This window comes from Hippopotamus amphibius, chromosome 7 (genome assembly GCF_030028045.1).
Source record: "Hippopotamus amphibius kiboko isolate mHipAmp2 chromosome 7, mHipAmp2.hap2, whole genome shotgun sequence".
NCBI lineage: Eukaryota > Metazoa > Chordata > Mammalia > Artiodactyla > Hippopotamidae > Hippopotamus > Hippopotamus amphibius.
Genome location: NC_080192.1, coordinates 69,992,049 through 70,019,915, shown reverse-complemented (window position 1 = coordinate 70,019,915; position 27,867 = coordinate 69,992,049). Strand labels below are relative to the sequence as shown.

At 42.2% G+C, this 27,867-nt stretch overlaps 1 protein-coding gene and 1 non-coding gene across 3 annotated transcripts; both read right to left on the bottom strand.

Moving 5' to 3' along the window:
* Positions 1 to 484: 484 nt before the first annotated feature.
* PTCD3 (pentatricopeptide repeat domain 3) lies at positions 485 to 27,867 on the bottom strand. 2 transcript variants are annotated; one of them, XM_057741681.1, is made up of 24 exons: positions 27,745 to 27,867; positions 25,919 to 25,971; positions 25,773 to 25,809; positions 22,850 to 22,895; positions 18,680 to 18,748; positions 18,088 to 18,192; positions 16,401 to 16,524; positions 14,489 to 14,604; positions 13,919 to 13,989; positions 12,654 to 12,741; positions 11,765 to 11,825; positions 11,437 to 11,522; positions 10,619 to 10,763; positions 9,887 to 9,937; positions 7,848 to 7,937; positions 7,592 to 7,620; positions 6,226 to 6,332; positions 5,219 to 5,297; positions 5,028 to 5,118; positions 4,098 to 4,183; positions 3,402 to 3,550; positions 1,601 to 1,642; positions 1,021 to 1,179; positions 485 to 734 (listed from the first exon to the last, which is right to left on the bottom strand). In XM_057741681.1, the coding sequence occupies exons 1-24, from the start codon at positions 27,846 to 27,848 to the stop codon at positions 656 to 658; spliced, it is 2,067 nt and encodes a 688-aa protein (XP_057597664.1). In that variant the 5' UTR covers positions 27,849 to 27,867; the 3' UTR covers positions 485 to 655. The 2 variants fall into 2 exon arrangements, with proteins under 2 accessions (XP_057597664.1, XP_057597663.1); XM_057741680.1 differs by having other exon boundaries at positions 25,919 to 25,989; positions 27,745 to 27,849.
* LOC130857940 (small nucleolar RNA SNORD94) lies at positions 2,082 to 2,217 on the bottom strand. Its single transcript, XR_009054934.1, has one exon. It is a non-coding gene; the product is annotated as a small nucleolar RNA SNORD94 (small nucleolar RNA).

Below are 27,867 nucleotides of genomic sequence, written 5' to 3'. Positions count from 1 at the left end.
AGAGAGAAAGGGAGAGATGAGACACTCGTGAGAGCCCCAAACCGAGTGGGAGACGATGGGCTATATAAAAACAATGGAAGTGCACACACGTACCGTAGTTACAGTATTTATTTACAGTCTCCATCTTCCCCGCTGTGCAGCCTCAACCCCTGACCTTGTTTAATCAGTTCTAAGATTAACAACTTCCCACATATAAATACCCCTGAACTTGGGATACTACTGACGCAGTATCAATTGTGATGTAACTGTATGAGAGCTTCCTTTAGATGCTTTCTCTGAGCTGGAGGAAGTGCCAGTGTCACAGCATCAGCCAGCAGAGGCTATGGCGAGTCCACAAGAGGGGAGGGCAAGCCGCACTGACGTCAGCTGACACAGTGCAGCTGTGCGGGGCGCAAGAGACGAGCTACATACATCACGCTGTGTGTCCAAAGAAATGAAAATGGTAGTGCTGCTTCTGTTCACATGGTAACCCTCGCATGGTTCGTTTAGCTTAGGAATTTAACCCAAGTCAGTCAGCGCTGCAGCAACTGAACCTCAAGGTTCACCAAATCTGTATTCTCGTCTTCTTCATATTATAGTTAAATATGAACGTCTCAGTCTCACATGGAATCATGACAGCCATGCTCGGCCGCAGCGGCTCCTGGTTCGCCCACTTTTATTTGCCTTCGCTGATGTCACTGTCGCTGTCGCTGCTGCTGTCACTAGTCAATGCAGTTAGGTCTCCCAGGGCTTCCCTGTAAGAAAAATACACGGGAGGCTTAGGCCGCACTCAGGCCTGGGGCTGCGGGCTCTGCAGCTGCACTGTATCAACAAAGGGAAAGGGTCCAACAAGCAAATAAACCTACAGGCTCACCCGACTTGTATGACACATGAAAAGTATCATTAAACCAATACATCTCAACTTTTTGCAAGGAAAGGAAATTCAGGGGGTAGAAAGCTACAAACGTGTGAATGGGTGGACAAACGGTCTGCTGCATGTTCATAACTTTCCTTCATGGTGATAACACAGGACCCACTTACTTCTGCTCCTGGCTGAGGGTGAAGTGAGCCCGTAATCTCTGCGTGAGGCTCTCACAAATAGGTAAGCTGAAGGCACCTGCCAGCTTCACTATCTCGATGGCCTGGGCAGGGCTGTGGGATGCTTCTGCACTGTCCATAAACTCACTCAGCAACTCATTCCTGTAAAAGGCAGAGACGTCAGCACTCCCCAGCTAAACCCTTCAAAGACTTACAGACAGAATCTAGCATCTTATAAAGATCAGTCATAAAATCCCCAACAGTAGCTTTGGAGACAGTTACATGAAGTCTAAAGGGCCAAAGAGATGATGAACACTGACTGGTTGGCTGTGCCTTCCCTGAGGATCTATCCAGTGCACCCCCAGCATGTTGTGATCGCTGAGCACAGACTGAAAACACAGCGCTTGCCTCGGGGTGCCTCAGCTGGTGGGAGCGACTGTCCATTTGCCAGTCTAACAGAGAAGTGCCCAACTCCCTTGGCTGAGGTGTGTGAGGAAATTCCAACCCCCCTCCCCGCAATAAGAGTTAAACCCATGGGGCTAATCCAGGATACACCCAGGCAGGCCCGTTAACTTCAACTTACCTGGGGATCTTATTCTGTTTCCTGAAAAGCCCCAGCATTTTCCTGTTCAAGATGAGAGACGAAAGAGATCATGAATACTAACAGAACAGAAGGCAATCGAAGGACCACAGCTGTTCTCCTGGACTCAGAGACTACATGCCCTTCCTAACAACTAGAGTGGAAGCTCCTGAAGACACACGTCTGTGGGCTCCACCAGCTCCCAGCCCTGTCTTTACATCAGAATTGCCCCAGGTGCCTCAACCCCGTCTTCCCAAACTTCATACATGCACATTACAATTTCATAGGCAAATCTGCTTTGCTGCCAGTGGTGAGAACTGCTGGGGTACATCCTCCTCTAGAGAATCACTTCAGCACCCCCAGGGAGGGAACATATAATATCACGTGGGCAGTGGGAAGACAGGGACACAAACACAGTTTGATCTCTTTTTACTCTTACAATCCAGTGTAAGCTCAGTTTGTCCTAATATGATGTTATGAAGAGCAGGCTCAGATTAAGGCATCAGTCTCATGTAAGTGCTCACCGTCATCCTGCCACGTGCAGGACAAAGGAGAAACACATACACTCAGCCCCCATGATCAGCTGAGGTCCGTACCCCTGCGCCAATCATCACAGCCTGACTCATAACAAGTGTGTGTCGACCTGCCAGAGTCAGCAGGTCCAGGCACCAGGTGTCTCTGTCGGCAGCTGTGGGGCAGGCTGTGTGTGAATCACCACAGTTAAGACCAGATGAGGCAGCAAAGCTTTCACCAGCTTTCCCTGGAGAGAGCGCATACCCACACCCTGGACTGACAACTATATGTTCAAACTCAGGTCCTCTCCTGTGAACAAGCCATGCACAACTAACCCCTCACTGGCTCTCAGGACTAACACACATTTACATCTGAAACAATACACAGCGGAACCACCCAACCGGGACCACCCGTACCAAGTCCTCTTTCACTGACTTCTCTGCTTTTGGAAAAATGAATATGCATAAGGTCTCTACTCACAATTAAATACTAGAAATTAATATGTGAGTGAAGTGTCAACATAAAAACACAGAACTAGAATACAGTGGCACAAACCAAAGACGGGTTCTAGCCAAGACCAGGTTTAGTAAGTACTGGTAAATGCCAGCTTCCTGAAGCCCCAGTATACAGCCCACGTTTAATCTGGGGGTGGGGGTGGCGGAAGCATCCATGAATGAGATACCTGAATGAACCAAATGCCCGAAACATTTTCAAAATTAAGATTCTTTGGGGGACTTTCCTGGTGGTCCAGTGGTTTAGTAAGAATCCGCCTTCCCATGCAGGGCACATGGGTTCAATCCCTCGTGGGGGGAATTAAGATCCCACATGCCTCGGGGCAACTAAGCCCATGCGCTCTAAAGCCTGTGCGCCAGAGAGAGAAGCCTGCGCACCACAAGGAAAGATCCTGCATGCTGCAACTAAGACCCCATGCAACCAAATAAGTCAATACTAAAAAGAAAAGAAAAGAAAAAAGAAAAGATTCTTGGATCACTTCATTCTATTTAAGTGAACAGAGAAGTACTTGCCCACGAATACAGAAAACGCGAATGCAAGCACAATGGTCCCACTGAACCACGTCTCTTAAATGCATCACGTACACGGATGCCTCCTCAAGTATGCTTTTCAGCTGCTATTTGGAAATTCCCATAGAAAGCTCATTATGTAGAAAATTTGTTTGTCTCCTGATAAGCTACACATCATACAGCAGAATCAGAGAAATTCTACTGCAGGGTAACAGCTCTCTGAGATCTAAGTGCAGATGCTTCCACTGACACGTGTGCCATGGACTCACCAGGCTTCTGGGGTTCTCCCGGCCCTTAAGAAGAGGATGGCTATGTAGTTCAGAGAGCTGGCTGGCCACTCGGGAGCAGTCTGTCTGGCATCCTGGCTTTCATAAGTCGACTTGATATCTGCAGCACAGTCAGCAAACAGCACCTGCAGCTGAGAGGCTCTGAGAGTCAGCAGAACTGCCGAAATGGTTTTATGAGAATTTAATGTTCAGGAGACTCCATGGGACCATTAAAAGTTTTGAGCAATGCATCTGACCACCTGGACACATCACATGTACAGCACATGATAATACAGTATCAAAAAAAAAAAAAGGCAAAGCACCCTGCGTGGGATAAAAATTTGATGAGCCACATATTTCAAATCCAACTATGGTTTTTCTGTTGTTGTTGTTTTTTTTTTTTTTTTAATTTCTCTCTAAGAAGAAGAAGGCAAGCTGTTATTAACTGTCAAGATTGAGAAGAGCCATTTTCATGCTGCTTGCTTTGGGCTCGAGGAGTAAGAGTGACTTTAGAAGTGGCATTCTAATGGTCGCATATGTTCAGATGTGTAAGTTAACTCTGGGTTTAGACGGCAGAATTCTCCACGGCGACAGATGAAACCATGGAAGTGACCCTCACCGGCCCTCAATATCAGAGGACCCACTGGTTAGCACAGGTCTCGCGAGCACAGCAGAGCCCGGGTGTCAGCGCACGCCTACCTCCGGGGGGTGCCGATCCCTCGCCATCAGCATGAGGATCTCCTCCTTGAGGTCACTGCGGAAAGTATGCCCGTACTCTTTACTATCTTGAAAGGAAAAAGAACAAAGTGAGACGTGAACACTGCCATGTGAAGCCAAGACTCTCTGGCTGACCTTGGCCTGCTGTCAGCACTCACCCAGATGGTTTTGGGGCGGGGGGGGGGGGGGGCTGGTGGTAAAAAATGCATTGCTGACATGTATTCCAGGATTCCAGAACACTAGCAGTATGACTCATGGTAGGAAAGGACGAAAGAGCAGGGAAATGCAGCGCCAGGCAAGCGTTAACACAGCACGCACACCCCCGAGCAGCCACCAGCTCCACATGGTCTTACAGGACGTGGGAACTGTCAGTGGTCCCTGTATGTGAACATTAAAGCAGTCTTGTAAGGCAGGAGGGCGGGGCTACAGTCTCTGTCTCAAGGCAACTTGAGGCACACAGAAACCGATTTTATGATCATAGACACCTAGTGGATGATATACAGCATCTTCTCCAGCCAATCTACACACATAACCACATGCATGAACCCAGTCACAGCTGTTTCTTAGAACCTAGTATCACTGACTGGTTAGCTCCTAAAGCACAGGACAGAGGAATAAATAGCACAGGCTTTGAGCGTTATTTTGGGTGTCCCACGTAATTAACACTGATGGCACCCACGTGCACAAAACCCAGTCTTGTCATGAAGGAACCAATACACGTCATTTCCAATTCTCTGTAGCTCAGGCAATCCAATATGTAACATGAGCAAGTGACCCTGAAGTAGACCTCAATCACTGCATGCAATTTAGTCAAAAATGGAAGTTTTCTTCCCTAACAATGTTAACATGCTTGTTAATCAAAACGTAAGACAATAAAGTGAGATGGGTCGGGACACCTAAGCTGAAACTGACCTTTCCAGATCTGAGGAATCACTTCCAGCCGATTGGCCACATCTAATGCTTGGAGAAGATCTATCAATGTTTGAGAATGGGGGAAGAAGACCTGATTAAGAAAAATACAAATATGTTTCTCAAATATTACTCAGCAAAGATACCCACAAACACATCTACAATGATAAATGATAAGTAATAACTCATCTTACTGAAGGTATCAGGTCCTTATACCACCTCAGAGTGACATCAATTTGTTCCATTAGACAAAGCAAATTAAAGAACTTCGAACTGTAATGGAGAAAGAAAGCACGTTTAGTCTAAAATCCCTGCCTAACAGGGGAATGAGTAAATTACAGCACAGTCATATGATGACGTTACACAGAATTTAAAGATAATTTATAAGTTACACACAATTTCAAGTCACACAGGCCAATGCTTGACTCAGGAGATGCTGCTACCGGTGCTTTCTGGATTTCCCAGTTAGCACCTTCTGATCCTCAACTGGCCCCTGATGCCACCTCTTGGTTATACTCTCAGCTTGTGGTGAGGAGAGTGAATATCCCGTTCATTTTCAAAGTGTTCACTGTGAAGCGAGGATTTGGACACACAGAAGAGAACCACCACATATCTATACACAGGCTCTGCCTCCTTAAGTTCCTGTTTTCATCTGCTTAAAAGCAAACCCATTTAAGGAGTCTCTTTGGGCTCCAATATGTTCATCTTTAAAAACAGAAGAGGCTGAGATAAAATCTTTAGGGACCCGCCCTCCTATGAATTCAAAAATATAAAATAGGAGGGTGTCCAGGGAAAACACATGTAGATTCAAAGTCTTACAGGGACTTCCCTGGCGGTCCAGTGGTTAAGACTCCATGCTTCCACTGAAAGGGGTGTGGGTTCGACCTGTGGTTGGGGAACTAAGATCCTGCATGCCGCACAGTGAAGTGAAAAAAAAAAAAAAAAACCCAAAACCAAAACAACAACAAAAATACAAAGTGTTACAAATAAAAACAGCTTAAAAGATACACAGCAGACACCTCAGTCTGACAAATCAGTCTTATCACTGGTCCAATCTTCAAGTGTTCAATTAACTTGTATTGTTAATTCAGGGTCATGGTGCCTAAAATCAGGCCGCCAACAGCCTCCCACTGTGGAATTGACTACTGGTTGCACACAGGTGCTCCGTTAATGCAAAAGGATACATTTCCAATACACTTACTAATAGAAATTACGCCGATGATCGGGTCCAATGAATTTCCGGTTGTCTCCAGTGTTTAAAAGGTCATGGACCTGGTAAGCAAGTTCTAGATCTCTGAGAGAGGAGCACTGAAAATTTACAAGCAGTAAACAAGTATCACTCTGCGATCCTTATCAGCCAAAGAGCGGCTCATTACATAAAGAGCTCATTACATAAAGGAAAAATGTAGTTACTCGCAGAAATATCTATGCTGATTTAACACAGTACTGGTTGACAGCAAATGAATTACAAGAAAATGGGGGGAGGGGAGATTCAAAACAAATCACCAAGTTCTGTGAAATTTAAAACAAAGTAACTTTAATCTAGTAATTATACCTATATTTAGTAATTATATGAAAACACGCGGTTGCCATGCACAAGACAGACCGAGGGCTCACTCCAGCATCACTATACTGGCCAAAATCCATGAAATAACTCCAAAAGCCACCCACAGAAGTCCTTCCCACCTATGAAATAACTGTACTGTTGTCAACAAACAAGATACTATGGAAATGAGTCTGGACGTGCATGTCTGAATACCTAGAGGAAAACACCTGGAAGCACACACACTAACATGTAAAGCAATTATCCTTAGAAAATAGGACATGCTAACTCATTCTGAAACTGCTTGAAAATTTTTCTTATGATTAGCAAAAGATGAAAAACCAAAATTAAAAACAACCATCAATTTAAAAAGTTACCGGGACTTCCTAGGTGGTGCAGTGGGTGGGAGTCTGCCTGCCAATGCAGGGGACACGGTTCGATCCCTGCCCCAGGAAGAAACCACATGCCGCGGAGCAACTAAGCCCGTGTGCCACAACTATTGAGCCTGCGTTCTGGAGCCTGTAAGCCACAACTACTGAGCCCATGTGCTGCAACTACTGAAGCCCACGCACCTAGAGCCCGTGCTCTGCAACAAGAGAAGCTACCGCAATGAGAAGCCAGCGCACCACAATGAAGAGTAACCCCTGCTCGCCACAACTAGAGAAAGCCCGTGTGCAGCAACAAAGACCCAAATCAGCCAATAAAATAAATAAATAAATTTATTAAAAAAATAAAAAATAAAAAGTTACCAAAAGGCAAATATGAAATATTCTGAAACCTTATCTGAAGAAAGATATGAAAATAGATAATGCAAACAATAAACACAGGGCAGGAATGTTGTGATTTTTTTAGAGATTTTAGAAGAACAACTAATTAGAACTTACTTACATTCAGTAAGTAAGAGTTAGGAAGTGAAAGAATCAGGGAAAATCCCCCTACCCGCCCCTGCCCTCCCCAAATGATGAATTCAGGAAATGGATTAAAAAAAAAGGAAAACAAAAGTTAAGCAAGAAATGGTACTTACAACCCTCATGGCTGAATGAAAAAACATATCTGAAAATCAAAGTTCACAAGAGCCTTGGTTACTATGGATAAAATATGTTCTCAAGTCAGTAACATTAATAAAAATCCTTGCAACAAAACTGGTAACATATAAGACAAACCTAAAGGAATAAAAACTCTACAGCTTCCAATTATTACTAAGCTAAATTAAACCCCGTCCTCAACACAAGGCTCTAATACCTGGCAGTCAGGAAAACACAAGCAATTTCTGTACATACCATCATCTGGGTCCTTCGGAGAAAATTTCTTTCCCGTTAACTCATTCATGATATCATAGATGATAAAGGACGATCCTTTTGAAGGGCTTTCTGGAGAACAAGAAGGCAACTGGGTTTTCTCATGAGTCCACCTCCTGCACAACCGCCGGGTGTGCAGAACTAGTTCTAAGGTCGCATTTCTCCTTCCTCCACCCAAGGCACGGAGCTGGCTGGGCACAGCTCTGCTAGAGGAAAAAACACACCCTGTGCAGGGTACAGCTCTCCCCAAGACCTGGGACAGTTACAGGAGCTCCCAGCAGAGACCCTGCCCTTCCTTCTTAAGTCTCCTCAGAAGGCTAACTTTCACTGAAGTGGGAGACAGACAGACACTCTCACCAAGCCTGCATACTTAGAAAACAAACATGTTCTGCTAACAAACATTTGTGCTCCCCTTAAGTATAACCAGGATGAGAGCCAAGAAAAACAGAAAACTGTAGAATTAAAATGCACCTATGACACTTCACATTATTTATCCACACTCCCTTCCCTACCTTATCCACACGCAAGGGATCATATACTTTCACTGACAGCACAGACATACTTTTAAAGTTCCTCAAGCATGTTTCCATTTGTTAGCAATCCTAATTATTCTATTAGTTATATAATAACCTATTTTATATGTGTAATTTTTTCATTATTTTAGGCTTCCTCCTTTGGGTACACTCCTAGAAATTATTACTACAGGCAGCCAATTTATATCCCTAAGACACACCAACACTCCACCCTCCACGGTCCTGGGTGTTACTTAGGAAGCACAAGTACCAATGACTTTAGCTAGCAACGGAACGAAAGTGATATGTGATGTTGTAGAAAAAGGGAACAGACTTTGGGGTCAGAAATACTAGTTTCAGTACAACACCAAAGTTGAATAAAATTTTACAAGATAAAATTACCGTGGAAACTTTACCTATTTTCAAGATGACATCAGTTAACTGCCCCTACTTCCCCACAGGTTAGAATAGGAATTTTGTAAACCTAGCCTTCCAACATAGATAATGAAGGTTTTCTATGGTTGTTTTCACACATAAAGCATATCGCAGGGGAGAAGGACTAGAATTGTCATTTTTGAACCCAGAGGTTCTTTCTCAGGTTGGAGCAAATGGTTAGGAACCAACAGACTGTGAGTGCCTACTACGTGCCCTGCAAGCACAGGACAGGACACTGTGTAATTCACTGCATCATTATACCCTGATGGTACAGTCACTCAGGTGAGGTAGCCAGTCCCTTCCGGCACAGCTGGTAAACGACAGAGGTGAAATTTCAACTCAGGTGTGCCTTGCTCCCAAGTCCACTCAATACAGCACAGCTGACCTAAAACTAGGTGACAAATGGAGCCTCAAGGGTCTCCCATGAGGCTTCAAAATAAGGTTAAGGTTACTGTGGAGCAGCACTGTCCCACAGCTTCCCGCAAACATGGAAATGTTCTACGTCTGTGTCACTAAACATGCAGCCAGCAGCCACGAGTGGCTACTGAGCACTAATGCGATGAAAGAATTTTTAATTGTATTTAAATAGCCACAGGTGGCTAAGTGGCTACTGCACTGGACAGCACAGCTCTGGAGAGCAAAAGGAACTCCAGACTGAAGTTTCTTCTGACCAAAACTACACCACTCTTCTTAGTACATTTAATGACCTCCCTCCCCTCCAGCTCAAGTTTCACATCACAAACAAGATGTAACTTCTCTCAAGAATAACTTTTTTGGGGGACTTCCCTGGTGCTCCAGCGGGTAAGACTCCACCATCCCAATGCAGGGGGCCCAGGTCTGATCCCTGGTGGGGGAACTGGATCCCACACACACACATGCTGCAGGTAAGAAGCCCGCATGCCCCAGTGAAGATCCTGCATGCCACAACGAAGACCTGGCGCAGCCAAAACAACTAAAAAACCCTTTTTGCTCAGGCTGTAGACAATGTTATTTTGTGAATTATCTAGCCTTAATTCATAAGCAGTGGAATTAGCCTAATTTCTACATAAATTAATAACATAACGACATACATACCATACTTATAAAACAGCTGAATGATATAGTGATACGTTGCAAGCGAGGGTTCTTTTACCAGGTACATAAAGGGAAAAAAAAGGAAATAAGTCAAACACAGCTATACAAAATACAGCTTACTGAGGCACACTGAACTAAAAACACATTAATGTTGGTATTTAAGTAAAAGATGCATTTCTATTCCCCCGAACAAAGACATTTCCCAGCTCACACGATTAATGTAAAGGTGGAAAGATGTCATAGAGGTGGAATTCCTCTTAGAAAGTCCTGACACCTATTACTAAAATGTTACAGCCAATGTCCCCAGTTTCATTTCAGAGCACTGAAGGGTACTGACGTGACTGATTCCCAAAACAACCTTCAACAAAGTAATTACTGAAAAATACAAAACACACTAGCACACGACTGGGTTCAAATACTTAATTACGCTAGAAAGCATCACAAGATTTAAAACCAGCCAACTGGAAGTGAATTCTCCCTAGAATCAAGAAATCTATTAAAAAGCACCTAAAATACTATAAGAATGTCATTTGCTACAAACAACACACAGATGATAAAAGGGCTCCCATCATGGTAAATACACACAATTAAAGTGTACCAAATGGTGGAAAGGAAAACTGCCAACATACTATGTAAACAGCAAAAAAGAGTTTACAGTCTCTCTTTTGCTTGTTTGGACTTGAAACCTCTGGTCAGCACCGTCCGCAGTGAGGGACACTGACACACCCTCACCTATTCCGATGGCCTTCATTTCCCGTAAAACCTGTAAGGCTGGCAATTTTCCAAATGCATAAAATCTTCGGAGACATTTGAGAATAGTATTAAAAGTCTGTAGGTTGGGTTTCACATTCTGTGCAACCATTTGTTTCAGCAGCTCCTAGTTGAATCAAAAGCAGGAAGTATTACTTTTCATGCCTGGGAGGTAACTTGTCCAATAAACCAGTATAACATACTAAAAAAAGAATTGGGCTCTCTGCCTATGTTTAAAGTAGATTAATAAATCCCTAATTTAAGAATTATCTAGTAACTAGCAGGACCTAGTAACTCTGCCCCTAGAGAAGCCCCTCCATCAGTCACCCCAACCCCACACGATCAAGGTGCCCAGATTCATTGTGTTTGGCGGCCTAGTGAGTTTGAGACTGAAGCAAAAGAACAGACTAGAATGGATTGTGTTTTTTCTTATTTTACATGAGCAGCATGGTATAGTATGGTTTCTATTCCTGTTACTTCAACCCAGTGATTTCAATTTTTTAAAACTTAATAAATTTTTTTCAATAAATGTGTCTTATCTTAATGAAAAAACAACTGAGAAATAACTGAATAAAATAACTCAGGTCTTCCTGGATTCTAGCTGTATGCTTGGGTCACATGTCAGACAAAGCTACTTAAACTACAGGTTGCTGCAACGGCGTGAACAGGTACCCAGGAGCTGAGTGCCCAGCACAGTGACTGCCATGAAGATGCTCGGTGAAGGCTGTCGCCAACCCCACATACTTCTAGCAAAGGATATTTTAGGTTTATCAGAAGACAAAGTGAGGGTTCCTTCTTACCAATATATTATTCCATTTTTCTTCAAATTTCTCATTCACCTCCAATGCTGTTGCTTCAATCAATGAATTGAAGGTGTGTACATCAGCTATAAAAGAAGAAAACAACAAAATTTGGGGTTGAAGATTAAAGGCAAAGTGGTCCTGCACATGAGTCCACAAAACTAGAAAACCACTCTCTTCTCTGGCTCTGGACTCCTGTTTCAATCACCAATACTACAGGAAAAGAGCCAATGAGCCAGTGACTGAGGCAAGAAGATCCTAAGATTTTACAGATGCTTAAGAGAAGGGAAGAAAAGGAAGGAGAGAGGTGAACTCTCCAAACACTTACCACGGAGTCTGTTGTTTAACAATTCAGTGTACAAGTTTAATGCCTGTGAAGGAGCTCGGTGCTGGAAGAGGGAAAGGATGAAAATTAAACATCATCAAATTTGTTTATTTAAGAAATATTTGTATATCCACTATTCTCAGAAAAAGAACAGACCAGAATGAATTGTTTTCTCCTTTTATAAATGAGCAGTATGGTATAGTATGGTTTCTATTCCTGTTACTTTAATCCAGTGATTTCAATTTCTTAAGACTTTCCTAATAAATTTTTTTCAATAAATTGTCTTATTTTATTTGTAACTATTTTATTTTATTTCATTTATTTATTTTTTGGCTGCATTTCATCTTCGCTGCTGCGCACGGGCTTTCTCTAGCAGTGGCAAGTGGAGGCTACTCTTTGTTGCAGTGCATGGCCTTCTCATTGCAGTGGCTTCTCTAGTTGCAAAGCATGGGTTCTAGGCACGCAGGCTTCAGTAGTTGTGACACATGGGCTCAACAGTTGTGGCTCACAGGCTCTAGAGCGCAGACTCAGTAGTTGTGGCGCACGGGCTTAGCTGCTCCGCGGCATGTGGGATCTTCCCAGACCAGGGCTCGAAACCATGTCCTCCACAACGGCAGGTGGATTCTCAACCACTGAGCCACCAGGGAAGTCCCAGTGTGTCTTATTTTAATGAAAAAAACAATTATGAGAAGTAAGTTGTCACAACTAGGGGATGGGAAGGATGACCCACTGGCATACAGTGGGTAGAGGCAGCTCCCAAACATCCTTCGAGGCACTGGACAGCCTCCACAACAAATTATCTGGCCCAACTGTGAAGACTTCCGAGGTTGACAAACCCTGGTTTAGTGGAAATTAAAGATAAAAATATAAAAATACATAAAACAAATGTTACCTTCACCATTCCTCGAATCATTGTGCAGTAGGAATGTGCATTTTTCTCTGGCATTAGAGCAAAGATTCTCTCCGCATTGTTTTTTGCTCTAGACACAGGAGAGTAAATGTGAACCAGCAGAAACAGGAAAAACCAGTCATAGCCACCACAACTTATTTAGGGTTCACAATGGTTCAGGCACTGTGCTAAGCACTCTGTGCATATAATTTCAAGCAATTCTTGCCACCCAGAGAGGGAGATACGGTTACTATCATTTTGAAAATGGGAAACACTGAAGCTCAAAGACCTTAGGTTGTCTAAGGCTTTACAGGTTAAGTGGCAGAACCAGGACTTAAAAGGTGTAATATAACCTGGTGTACCCCCCCCCCACCCAAAAAAAAAAAAAGGTGTAATATATACTCAAGGTACTAAATGAAAAGCAAATTGCACAGAGGGTTCGTACTGAAGTTTCCCCACCCTCCTTCAATTGGATACAATTCCCCAGAGGCAACCAGAGACAAGTCTTATTCTAGCGCATGTAATCTCCCTCTTTCAATCAACTGGCGTGCTATGTTATACAAATCATGCTGTACCTTGATTCTCCCTGGTACCAATACGTCTTGGCAATCAGACAGAACCAGGTTTTGGGCCCAAATGGTACTCCAAAGTCCATGCTTTTAACCACTATGAGAAATTATTAGTATCTACTGAAAAAAATTAATTTTTGATTCTATTCATTTATCACTTCAAAAAACACTTTCGATATTAATGGTAGCTTTCCTTTTCCAGCCATCCACATGAAATACCTTTCTTTTATTTGGATACTTCTAATCAGTTAATTTAAATGCTGAAATGTTAAATTATATTCACTTTTTGTTCAGTGTGAATCCTTCTATTTGCTGACCAGTAGTCTTAATTCATAACTATGCTCTAGCACATGTGTATTCTAACATAATAAAAAATCCTTAATCTTTTAGAATTAGAGGTTTATACTGCAAGGTAGGATTACTGATGAAACTACCAAAAGAATCATACTATGAGGCTTACATGGAGTTAGACAAAAAAAGAAATCAAGCGTCAACCTTGTGCTGCCGGTCGGAGGTAAAGATCTAATGAAAAACGGTCCCAAAACATATGAAAACCAATGGTGACATTTATACTGCACACTGAAAACGACTTGCATTTCAGAATATGACAGGATCCTATCTTCTTCAGGGGCTGATGGGGACCAATCCATACACCATAGAGAGCCGGTAACACAAAGTTCTAATTACATTGTAACACACCTCCAAGTAACTCCAAGTTGATGACCAGCCTTCCTCTTAGATTTCTCGTTATTTCCCTCTGTGGCCTCTTCCTGAAATGAATCATCAGCAACAGATATAAAACAAAATATGACAATGAAATGCATTCTCCAAGGAAACTTCAGAAAAGCTAAGGAAATACAGACCCAGTAGAAGGCAAAAAGGAAACCCAGTGTTTATTAAGAAATATTAATTTCTAAAATGCAGAGTATGCTCACCCCTCTATGCCCACACACGTATGAATTTTTGAGGGGGCTGGGGCCAGGGGTTTTCCCCCGTCTCTCATACATCATACTGTCACTCTAAGTCACAACACCAAAGGGCCTGTCCAAACATTGTGGCAAGGTCAAAATATTTTTAAGGAGGGAACCAGGGTAAAACAATTGTTTAAATCCGTCTCTTCCTCCACATCACTTTTTGTCCAGGCTACGTACTGTGCCACACCACACCCCAGAACAACTTCGACCCTAACACATGGCACAAGAACCTGCCTTAGTCTGAGAAGGTATTACTACCAAAAGAAACTTTAAAAATAACTGCCAAAGCCATTACCGACTCTTCTGATTGTTCACGCTGTTGAAAGTTATAACTAGCTGAGGGCTCTTGGTTACCATAGTAACACAGTAAATCCAAGAGACTGTTAGTTGTTTCCAGAGATACAGTGGTTCCTGTGGGTAGGAGAAAAAAGGGAGAGAAACCTTGAAGCATCAGAGAACTAAAGCCTATTGGATTAAAAGTCATCACTTTTCCTGTGACCTGTGGCCGTCCTGGCTACACATCCAGCCTCAGCCACCACGCTCTCGATGGTGTGTGTGCAGTTCACGTCGGCTTAATCCTGCCTGCAGCGATGCACACAGGACACAACCCCTAACAGTGCCGCTGGACAGAACAGATAAAATGCAAGCTCCAGTGTGACCCTGTGCTCACTTATTTTATGTACTCATATCCTCAGAGAAACTCTCTCATGGTTCTAACTTTCTATCATCTTCAAACTGAAAGCTCTGCAAACGATTGTCACGCAGTCCTCTGGGCCCAGTTCCACTTTTACAAACGCAAGTGGAACGATTCCACTGGGATCCAGGCCCTCACTGAAATATCTGCCTAGAAATGTCAGCATAAATGTCTAATTATAGCAGCCTTTAAAAAAGGTTTGCTCTTAATATTATATACCCATCTTGACACTTTTCAAGAGGGAGAAAAGGAAACAAGAAGTATGAAATATAATTTAGTGCTTTAAAAGAAAAGTATCTGCATTTTTCTAAAACTTGCTCCCATCAGGAAACTTAAAAGCCCAGAAAAGACAGCATGGCAGAGTGGAGAGGACACAGGTGATGGAATGTAACTTGACTGGGTCCTACCGTCTCAGAGTTGTGTGACCCTAAAGATCACCTGCAGTCAGTTTCCCTTACAAAATGACTATAAGCACACCAACTCGAAAGATGTTGCAGAATTAAATGCCTAGCAAAGTATCTGGCACTCATGAGGGCCTTGATAATACAATCTTCTTTGTTTCCTCTCCCAGCACGTTGACTCATTCCATTACGGGTCTGACACACTGTCTTTAGTAGTTACTGAGCATCTGCATATGCCTACACCACACAGTGTGTGAAACAGAGGGAGACAAGTCTTAGTACTAAGATGTTTATCACATTCAACAAGCAGAGGGAAAAGCCTCCCAAAATGATAACCTGCATCAGCAATTCATTTGTACAACCGATACTTTAACAGGCTACACATCAAAATTCTCCAATCAAGCACAGCTTTCTGCAAATGCTTCTTGTTGTATTCAAGCCTGTACTAAGTGATTCAGTCCAGTTTCTATCTCTTGTTTGGCTGACTTTTATCCTAAATCACCGAACAGCACTCCAGATTCCAAAACTTACTGCTGCTGCCTTCCATGTTACTACAGGTACAATTCTCAGGGCAGCTCACAAGCCCTGCCACCTACACCCCTGGAGGTTCATCCAGAGCAAACTCAAGAGAGCTGCAGGGTCTGAGAGGAGCTGAGTGACTTTCAAGGCCACAGCGCTAATTTAGTGCCAGAACCTATCCACGCCTCTGACCCCGTAGCTTAGTGCTCTTCCCTTTTTAAATATTTGTCTGTTTTATGCCTTCCAAACATACTTAAAGAATACAGGAAATGTGAATACAGTATGTACACACCTGATGTTAAAGACAGAAGCTAGGGAAGAATGGCCGCTTAATTTCTCCACCTGCTATACAGCACAGGAGGCCATCACACTAATAAAGCTGCAATCCCTGCCGCCCAGGATTTTAAAATGATGCTCAAGCAGAACTTGAAATATGACTTCTTAAACTATACAAAATATAAATGCAGCCACCGAGCAGAGGAAGTCACACAGCACTTGTAACTTGCACACCTAACCATCTGGATCACATACGTAACTGCGGCCCACTTCCATGCCCACATTCCCGGGGCAGGGGCTTTAAACGGACTTAATACCTGCTTGCAAGAGCTGATCAAACATGTCCACAGAAGCTTTGACTTTTCTGAGCTTGATTCGTTCCTGCAGAGCAGCCTCACTTACATCTTCAATCTGAGGTTCAAAGTACTCGGGCATTAAACACTAGGAAAACAAGATGGCTAAAGTGAGTGCAAACAGGTCAGCATGAGAGGAGAACCGAGTAAGACGAGATTTTCATCACCGGCACATCAAATATAGCTTCCCTGCTGCCATGCACGCCTCACGCGCCAGGTACTATTATCATTTTAACATGGATGTCTCTGTAGGGAATATAAACTAAATCAACCCCCACCCCCCCAAAAAAACCAAAAAGAAACCCCTCTCCAACCTCCAAAACAAGATTACTTAGACATCTCCTAGCTTGGGGTGGAGAATTTAGAAGCACCCAAACATAAATATTTAATCTGTATCTGAAGAATACTACTTTCAACTAAACTTCCCAATTTCAAGGTGAACTTACTATTTCCCTTGCTAAAACCATCCTTCCTACTCTCCTCCCAATCTTGGTTAAAAGTGTCATAGTACACCCAGTTTGCAAAGGCAGAAACATTTCATCCTTGATACTTCTTTTACTCTAAACATTTAGTACTACTAAGGTATGCTGATTTTACCTCACTCACCAATTTACCCAAATATTTATTGAATGCTTACTTCTTGATGCTAGGCACTAGTGCTCACAATCTAACAGAGAAAGCAAATAAGGAAATAATTACAACATGGCGTGAATGATAAGTGATGTAAGCGATCTCAGAGGTGTGGGAATGCTGCCCACCATGGAGGCAGGGGACCCACGGAAGGCTTCAAGCAGAAGGGATCTCAACGTAGAAGAGTAACTGTTAGTCAGAAACATGTAGGGCAAAGGGGAGGCCAACAAATGATCATTCCACTGCTGCCACTGTCTGAGTTTAGGATCTCAATATTTTTATGGACACAATCATAGCGACTTCCTAATCTGTCTCCAAGAGTTGCTGCTTGAGAAGCACAAAAGGGCGTGTTGGGGGGGGGGGGCGAGGCGGTGTATGTGGGTGCTTTGGAAAGTAGGGAAATGTGAGAGGGAGCAGTTTTAGACATAATGAGTCTGAGTCATTATTTCCACTGATAAACTCAGGAGGGCAGAGCCTGTGTTTTGCTCACCACTGCATGACACAGTAAGCATAATGCCCCCCACACAGCAGGCCATGCACACTCACTCCTCATGACTACAGGACAGAGGCAGCTGGAAATACTATCTGGAATTCAAAGTAGAGACACCTAGGCCACATACTCAAGAATGCCGAATGGAGTACAAGGGTCACTGAAGCAGGAAGATTTTGGACAGAAAAAAGAGAAAGTGACCAAGCATGGAAACCTAAGAAAAAGATACCAAGGCTTAAGGAGTAGATAGAAAAGCTACCGAGGGAAACTAAGACTGAACAGTCACAAAAGCAAAGATCTAAAAGGCCGGTGTCGCAGAAGCCAAATGGGGAAAATAAAGAGCAAATACACAGTTTAAAAAAAATATTAAAGGTTAGTATTGTGAGCAAAGATAACCATAAACATTAAAAGACTTTCCACCCAAAGACTTTTTCACCCAAATTCAAATGGCTACTTAAATATTAGCCATGAAAGCTTAGTTACGTTATATTTACATAGTATTATCTGAAAACTGCAATTACCTCTCCTTACCGGTATGTGAGGTTCAGCTATGTCTTTCTGAAAATATCTGGGATATGAATTAATAATAAACTTTGCTGCATTCTCCCCAGACTTCTTTGCCAACAAAAATGAATGCTATATAAAGAAAAAGATTTAGATACAAGTTGGTATTACATGTAATTTAAACTCATGAGATCAGTTACACCCTCAGCAAAAATTATTCTGCCCCCCCCCACCCCAAAGGAATACAGTAATACACAGAATCCCAATTAAACTACATAATCATTATTCATCTACCTCTGCTGAGTGTGACATAATTTCAGGTCACATCTTATACACAACTTCAGGTGTACAAAAACAATGCGTTTAAACTGACTGGGTTGTTCTAGAGTGGGAAAGAGCCCTGAGTATTAAAAACCTAAACCAAATACCCTCTCCATTGCCAATCTCTAAAGCTTTTTGATAAAAGTAATAAAAGATTCAAAAAGTCTATCAATTTAACTATTAGCATCTGTAAACTTTTCAAAGGTTTTCACAACTAAGCTAACTTATATACGTACTTTTGGTACCCAAACCAACAGGATAAAACATAATACCAGAAATGATGCATGAAAGTACTCACAGATTCCACAGAGGACGCTGGTAGGAGATAAGGATCATCTTGAAATGCATAAGGGGCAGCTGTAGTATCCTGTAGAGAAGACACAGAGTCTCTTTAGCTAGATTTTTATTAAGAGGACCTTGCAGGTTTTGGTGATAACCAAAAACTCTGTAAAATAAGTTTTAATACATGTATCACAGAAGCAGAAATATGTAAATCTGCATCTCTGTGTGTGTACCTTTGTGTATAGAGACAGGCACTAATACCTATGCTGTACCCTCAGCTCTGTAAGACTTGGTTATAATTATGCCCAACTTAAAGCAAACAATGGCTCAGACCCCCATGACTGCTTTTTAATTAGATGCTGCTATCACAAGGGACTACTGGTGTTTTCAACTCAAGGTCAAGAGCTTCTGAATTAACTAGCCTGGGCACCAGCTTCCTGCACTAGGGTTTCCTTCAAAGCATGGCACTAACCTTCCAAGAGGCCCTCTTTCAAATGCAGGATACTACTTACTGGGACCTCTCAGAAGGTGCGAACAGCAGCAGCTTCTCCCATGTCCTGCTGCCCAAGGTTCTATACTTCTTTAAATTGTTCTAGGTAGAACCTGAGCAAAATTAACTCTCCAGCACCACCAGAGGCTCACTTATAATGGCCCCCAAACCACTTCCTCTATTCCTCTCCTCTCCCTTCGAGCCCTGTTACCTGGGCCTTCTGGCAACTTTCTTCCATAGGAAAAATTCAATCTACATCCTGAATCTCTTCCAACTGTCCCCTTGATGTCTTGTCTCACTGGCCCGGACTCCCTAGTGGAGAGCTTCCCTGCAGCTCTCAAGGGAAGGATGCTCGTACCGAAGGCCTGGAGGTAGTACTTTTTGGGAGTCCTTGCTTCCTGATGCCACTTTCCAAACCCATATTCCCTTTATACTTGTTTAAGGCTCATTTTCCCTGGTTATACCACTCTCCACCAAGGTGTGGCAGGTATGTAACTGCAATCCAGAGGAGGCAGTTCTTGGGCAGCTGCCCTGGACTATTATTCTGATTGCCAATTGTTGTCCAGCTCTGTCCTGTCCACCATCCTTATCAAATACCTGTTTGGGGCCCCTAGTTTTGTGACATGCTGGACTTCTCTTACTAGACTTATTCTTCCTATTTGTTTCCTATATTTCCTCCCTCAATGATTTCCAAGCCCTTCATAGTTTCTGAGAAACAACTTCTCTACTCTGGCCCTATAGCTCGGATGCCTCACACCAACTTTATCCCCCACTGAACTTCCCTAACAGAGCTACTTCTCCCTCCTTGTCTTCTCTCTCAGTGAATGGTACCGAGCACTCTGCAATACGAGCCAAAGATCCTCTCCCATTACTTCCATTCAACTAACGCATCATCAGGTGTGGTCAACTCGAGCTCAGTATCCCCCACCTACTCCACTGTCCCTTACCCCAAGTGCCACTGACTTAGTTCAGTGCCTTTACTTACGCATTCATTCAACATTTACTGAGCACCTCATACCATCTGTGCCAGGCATTATTCTAGCTACCAGGGAGACAACAAAATCCTATCCTTCACAGCGTTCACAATCTAGTGGGGGAAAAAAATCTCCAGAAAATAAAATAAATTTTAAAATATAGTAAATTTAAAAGAGATAACTGCTATGAAAAAGGAAGGAAGGAAGGGAGGGAAGGAAGGAAGGAGGGAGGATGAACTATCAGAGAAAAGAAACACACAATTTTAAATGGTGTGGTCAGGGAAGGCCTCAATGAAAAGACTTAAAGAGATGAAGGAGGAAATTATGTGGCTATCTCAGGGAAAAATATTCCAGGCAGAACAAACAGCAAACATTAAGGCCCTGAGGCAAACCTGTATCTACTAAGAAACTGAAAATTAGCCAGGAGGCTGCCTGGCTAGAGCAGAGTGAGCAAGGAAGATGGTAGGAGATGCGGTCAGAGTGGCAGTGGGGCGATCACGTAGAGCCTCAGGAGCCCTCAGATGGACTTCAGCTTTTATTTCAAACTATGACAAATAGTAGAAGAGTGATGAAATTCGACATTTTAGCAGGTTCACTAAGGCTGCTTAATTGAGAACAGTCTGTAGGGAGCTGAGGAAGGGAAGAGGACAGACTGTTGTAATTAATCCAAGATAGTAAATGATGGTGGCTTGAATGACCAAGGTGATCATGGTGGTGATGCCAAGCGTTCAGAATTTGGACACTGTGAAGAACAAAAAGTTAGGCTTGAAACTGCTATCCTTAGAAAGTCCTGCTTATAAGGCCTAGTGTGCACCTGGGAACCTAGATTTGGAGGTCCCACCATCCCCGGTACTGCCAAGAACGGTTCACAGGTCTACACTGTCCTATGTGGTTTGTGCTGAACTCCTGCATTCCTCTGAGAGAGTGGGATTTTGGTGTGTGACAGGCAGACTCTGGGGCACCAGGTCGCTAACGAGCCTTCCTGGCAGACTTTTCCATGTGCTGTCACAACTCTTCTGGAGGAATTAAGCGTGTCCTTTGTGACTCCATTGGGAAAAGACTCTTGGAAACTTTCTCCTGGTTTCCTTTGGACTCTACCCCATGTACCGTCTCCTTTTACTGATTTTGTTTTGTGTCCTTTTGTTGTAATAAAACGTAGCTGTAGGACCATATGCTGAGTCCTGTGAGTCCGCCTCGCAAACCACTGAACCTGGGTGGCATCTTCAAGACGCTGTGACATAAATATTGTGAAGGGAGAAACAGAGGATTTACCAACGTGCAGCACAAGAAAAAGAGGAGCAACTAGAAGCATGGAGCTCTCATTAATGACATGGCAAAGAACGTGTGAAGTTTAGAGAGAAAGAGGCTGAGCTTTGGGCATGTTAAGATCATTACCATACATTTCAGTGGAAAGGTTTCCCATATCCACATTGCTGTCTTTTCTAAAATTTGCCTGGTTATGTCACACCGCTGCTTAAAATCCTGCAATGGACTTGAATAAAAATCCAAGTCCCTAGCGCAGCATTCAAACTCTTGCCTCACCTCACTCCTCTACCCCGCACATCCTCGCTTCCCCCACAGCACCTACTCATTCTACGCTCTTGCCCACAATCCTGGCCCTCACCTTCCGAGCATCGCCTGGCTATCAGCTGCCCCAGAAGTCCTTTCCCGACAGTTACGCACCGTCTCCTCAGTGCTCCTTCAGCCTCCCTCTCTAGGAACTATGCAAGGACTGTGTCTTAATTCTACAACCAGCACAGTGGCTGGTAAGCACTGTTAAGGGTAGAATGTGTGGTTACTGAATGAATGAATGAACGAATGAGAGAATGACTATCCCTTGGATTTTAAGGGTCCAAACCCAGACAAGTCAGACAACTGCACACACAATCCTACAAATTCTTTGACTTGAAGGGGTCCTGGGTCATTCTCATTGAAAAACTGAGGACAATCTCAGAGGACTATTTCAACTATCTCAATGTCTTGCTAGTGTGGAGATGCAGTATTTTAAAACCCATCCTCAGAAACTGCCAGGATATAGCAGGGCATATTTGGCCCAAGAGCCTATAAGTTTAACACCTACAATAGAAGAACAATTCTGGAAATCTGTGACAACGGTCTCAAGGAGGATCAGAATCCACACAGACGTTACAGCAAAAAGGAAGGACTTAATTATTTGAGGCATTTCCCCCGCAGCTGAAATTGAAAGTATAATTTCCAGCTAATGAAAAATACAATGAATCAGAACATTCCATTTCTGAGGCATTTACGAGGGTTTCAGTTTATCTATCAAAACTCTATTCTTGAATTGTCAAGAGAGCAAATTATTCACAAATAAATCACTAAGATAGCTGGAGCACAGTTATGAAATAGCTAGCACTTACAGAGCTTGTCCTTTGTGCTAGGCACTGTCCTAAACCTTTTCATGTGTACCAACTTATTTAATTCTCACCCAAACCTCAAGGTTTGGTGCTATAATTAACCCCCCATTTTATAGATAAGAAAAAAGACATGGTACTAAGTCAAGATTCTAATATACTAAGTAGCCCTGGGACAATCACTTTAAAAGCTTTAGTTTTCTCATTTGTCACATGAAGGGACTGGATTAGATACTTCTAAGAAATTCTCTAGATTCACAACAGTTTAATCATGAATAATGCAGAGGTATGAACACTATATTTATTATTAGCTGAGTTAGATACAAAAACCTAAAATTCCTACTTACCCTGTGTACCGTGGATGCAAGTGCCTGAAGAACAGCCACTTTATCCCTAAGAATGAGAATCACAAGTTAACCCCCAGCAGGGCTTTTCATACTCACAAAGTGAACAAGTGATTCTACTCTCAGAATGGATTGGCCGATAACAAAATTCAGGTCTCAAGTAAAGCCAGTTCTGATCTCTCAAGATCATTAGAATAATAAGTTAGAAAATGAGAAAACCATTCTGTTCTTTTGCCCAAAGGTGGTTACTACATGTTTCTACTATGCTTTGCTACACTCTCTGGCCTGATTCCTCTAACCATCACTCAGGGCTAGCAATTTCCACCCTCATCTCATGAAACTGTCTATCCTGAATCTTACCACCTCCTACCCAATTTCCTATGCATTCTTCCTGCAGCTTTCTATAATACTCTTGTCTTTTTTACTCTAAATTGGCAGCTCTTAATTTAGCTATACATGAGAATAAATCACAAGCTGCACTCTGGACTTTTGAATCAGGACACCCAAGTTCTATGGAGAACTGCCACATGCATTCTCACTGAATGCCCAGATGATTCAAGTTTAGAACCTCTCAACTATATAATCTTTATAAGAAGTTCAGGCCAGCCACCCACTGTGACTACGGGTAAAGACTTTCATTGAACTACTGAAAAAAGGAGGTTTCACTGGAAAAATTGACAAACAAAATTATTTGGTTTCAAATGTATTTTTACTTCTGTTAGATTTTATGTTTCATTCTGAAAAGGGGAATAAGAATAAACAATAAACCAAATGTACTTCTCTAAATAAAGTTTAACATAACTCATAAGCAATTTGAAAAAAAGAAAACACATTGGAAATTTTATATTATGTCAAAACTGAGTAATTCCCTGATGTATACATTATCTATAGGATTTTCTAAAATTGCACTTATGTAATTTCAGCGAGAGAGAGACTTTCTTTCATCTCTCCGTATTCCTTAACTAAATCTTACATTAGCATATTTAAGTCTTATCAAGTGAATACCTCTTCAAAACATACTGAAAAAATGCAAGGGGAAAAATTATGAACATTCAGATCACTCACTAGTTCTTTTTAAAGGGTTATGTTAAAAATAACCTCCACGAATACATTATACTTAAAACACACACACACACACAAAAACCAGACTATTATATCCGGTGTCATTTTGTGATCCCCTCCTACTCTACTGTAAGTTGAGTGTTTATATTTCCAGAACTTCAAAGGGTACTTTTACATACACACCACCATAAAACTAAAACAAAAACACACACTGTCATTCTGGATACACATTTCCATAAGTCTGACTGTATTATCCATGTTACTATGCATTAACCTAATTAATTCCTTAAAATATACTGTACAATAACCGTTTTTTATCATCCCCTTACTTACCTGTGGGCATTTGGGCTATTTCAACTTGTTATTATTCCCAAGTTGTAAAGAACATTCTCATCCATGTCTCTCTGGGCCTATTTGCAAGTGCTTCTCCAGAATGGCTAACCAATTAGGTATGCACATTTTAAACTGTGGTTCTGCCACATTTCCCTCCAAAGTGTGTTCCAATTGACTCCCTATCAACGAATGTACTTGAGTACCCATTTCTCCACATCCTCTTCTTGCCAATCTGGTAAGGTTTTTTTTGCTTTTGTGTATGTTTTTTAAATACATATCTTTTACTCTATTTTTAAAGATTTTTTATTATTTATTTATTTATTTATTTATTTATTTAATTTTTGGCTGTGTTGGGTCTTTGTTGCTGTGCACAGGCTTTCTCTAGTTGGGGTGAGCGGGTGCTACTCTTCGTTGCAGTGCTACTCACTGCAGTGGTTTCTCTTGTTGCTGAGCATGGGCTCCAGGTGGGCTCAATAGTTGTGGCTCATGGGCTTAGCTGCTCCACAGTATGTGGGATCTTCCCAGCCCAGGGAAGGAAACTGTGTCCCCTGCATTGGCAGGCAGATTCTTAACCACTGCGCCACCAGGAGAGCCCCAATCTGGTAAGTTTTAACACCCATTCCTCTATCCAGTTACCTTTGCATTGACTATAATTGGACTTTCTGCCCTCCCTAAAATAACTACACAATCCAGATTAATGTGCTCAGAATACTCTATCCTGCCACATTTCTATATAAAAACTCACGATGACTCCCTATAATTTGTCTTCTACAGCATCTGTGATCTGGGAAGTCACAGCCTTAAAAGATGCTTCATCTTTCAAATAAGGCAACAGGAACTTGTAGTCTTTATGGCTTCTTCTAGATCTAAAAGCACAAATTCCTTAGCCTGGGAAGCAGAGGCTCTCCTGTTTTGGCAATAACCATTAATTACTTTAGTAATTTAAGAAAGCTTTTTTTTTTAAAAGTAAGCCTGAATCCTCTGGTCATACTCAAAAAAGACCTCGGTTTTTGAAGGATCTTTAAATGCATTCAATAATATCATTATTATACAAACTTACGTGAATAAGTTTTAGTTCTTACATATTCAACAAACGCTGGCTGAGGCAATTTGTTCAAGGATCTACCGAGTTAAAAAAGCTAACTTTCGCAGTCTACACTATTTTATTATACCTCATTAAAGACCACAAAAAACACTTTTTTCTCCCAACAATATGAAATCTTCCTTTAAAAAAAAGAAAAAAGAAATTATTCTAATGATGATGCTCATAACTGACCATCACTACGTAAATACTGATCCAAATTTCGTTCAGAAGGTCCTCTAACTCGTAAGTAAATCTCATTCCCCACTCACTCTCTACTTTCTACCTTCCTCTTGTATGTTCTTTTAGACTCCTCAGCTTTTCTCCCCTCAGGGGCTCCCTCCCCAGGAAAGCTCTTCCATTGCTATGCCCATCACTTCTCACCTAACAATGCTTCGCTCACAAGAAGCACTTAACCACTGGCTGAATGAACACTGACTGAATACTCACCAAGTCTTCTTTTTTGGAATGACCACTTCTTCAGTTCCTTAATGCAAAAAATAAAAGAAAGTGAATCAGTTTCCCAATACTACTACTATAAAGAAGCATAATGTGTTAAGATAAAAATGGAGTTATTTCAATATGTTTTTATATACCTGTTGCATCAGCTCCTTCAATCTTTGGGACGGCTGCACCTTCAGAATAAAATCTGCAAAAAATGAAAGCCCTAAAGCTAATACTCATTAACGAACTTCCCATCTCACCTCCACTTATGTGCAACTAAGCCAAAATTTTCCCATTATCATGGACCGAACGGACTGGATAATTCATTTCAACGTATACAGAGAAGATATGGCCTCAATGGCAAGTTTAAAACCATTGCAAAATAAGTATAAGATATAGACACCATATGGCCAAAATTTCTTTAAATCAGGCAATCTCACTAAATAAAATTAGGAGAAAAAAGGAAAAATTTAGTAGCACTCGAACATTTGCGCAGCTTATCTGAAATATAAGGGATTTCACCTTTAAGAACCCAAAACACTGAGGCTAAAAGGGATGTTTTACTGAGCTCCTGATTTTACATGGATGATGCCCTAACGATAATAAAAGATTATCCCACTTAAAGCAACTGTAACAAATTATGGGAAACTAAGATCACCACAGCCTTTCACTCCACTTCCTTCAACAATCAGGAATGTACCAAATGTATTTGTCCTAATTCAAAGTTAGAACGGTTGACACTATTTTTTTTAACCCAAAATATAGTCTCACTAACCCATGACTGAGTTTTAAAATGTTCTGATCACGCTAAAAAATAGAGTCAACATAGCACATAGATAATGTACACTATCTTCCAAGTAGCATTGGTACCATTTAGAAAATTGTCAATATGTAATTAGATAGAAAATTACTTCCTCTACTGGTATCTGGTCTCGAGCGTCATCTTAAAACAATACCTCTCTGCTAAGGATTAACTTCAGAAAGGGATCAATTTTTTCAAATCATGTTGTTTTCGGTGATATGTATGTCACATACACCACTCTTGTCTTGTGGGTGAATGCTGAGGGAGAGATGCTACCGCTAAAGGAAAGGAAATGGGTAGAAAAACATCAACACTGGGCACTGCCGGGAAAAGGACTGGGATTGAACAGCGGTATTTATTAAGGCTTCTGCAGTTACGAGGTCGAAGGTGTTACATATAAATCAAGTATGTTGTAAATTACACACCTCACCTATTCCTCACAATTTTCCAATGGCTACTACTAGCTCCAGTCTACACATAAGGCAATTTTACTAGCATCTCACAAAGGAAATGGCAAATATCGAATCTAAAATTAGGTTATTGCCAACTTTTCACAACAAATTGCTGCCTTTCATACTTCCACAACGCCACTGTTTGTACCGAGTGAAAAAAAAACTACACAAATGATACGTGCCAAGTTTTAATAATCACAGCAATCCTATTCAGACTGTGTTCAGCTCTTTTAGAGTCTCCTGTTTTAAGGGACACTCGGGTAATTTCTTTGGCCAAACATCCCAACAACATCCAGCATACAGTGGAACTCGTAAACTGACTTTAATTTGGGAAAACCTGATTTTCTCTCCTTCCTCCCCAGTTGGTGAAAACGGGTAAGGGTGAATAAAACAGTTTTCCTTTATTTTAAAACTTGAGGCGGGGGTTGCTAACAGCCTCACTTACTAGAATAGACTCCACAACAGCAGGATCCTAAATCTTGCCGAGAAGTCTATCCCGGGGTAGACCAGCCAAGCAATAAATATACCCCTAACAAGTGCATTTGGAGCCTTCACTCAAGGACTCGGGCTCCGCACGCCGGCTTCCGGAACATGCGGCCGCGAGCGCGCACACGCGCATTCCACTCCATCGTATCGCGTTCCCCAGCTCTTGGAGGAGAAAAGAGATGCATATGGCCAAGGTGATCCTGGGGTCTTCCTCATGCATTCTCCAAGGTTCTCTTACCTGCTGCTGGGGGCCCGCTCACAGGGATCTGCCCGCCGGCCCGTCAGCGGCAGGCAAAGTCTGCAACGGACCCTCAGCCAGCGTGCCGACAACACAGCCGCCATATTCGGCGTCTTCGCATAG

Bases quoted from the DNA above. Each gene is read 5' to 3' on its own strand.
- PTCD3 (XM_057741680.1), bottom strand. From the start codon at position 27,848: ATGGCGGCTGTGTTGTCGGCACGCTGGCTGAGGGTCCGTTGCAGACTT. The intron at 18,193-18,679 runs GTGAGTACTTTC...TTCTTTATATAG, and splicing joins CAGCGTCCTCTGTGGAATCT to CATTCATTTTTGTTGGCAAA. The intron at 5,119-5,218 runs GTAAGATGAGTT...TTTCTTAATCAG, and splicing joins ATAAGGACCTGATACCTTCA to GTCTTCTTCCCCCATTCTCA.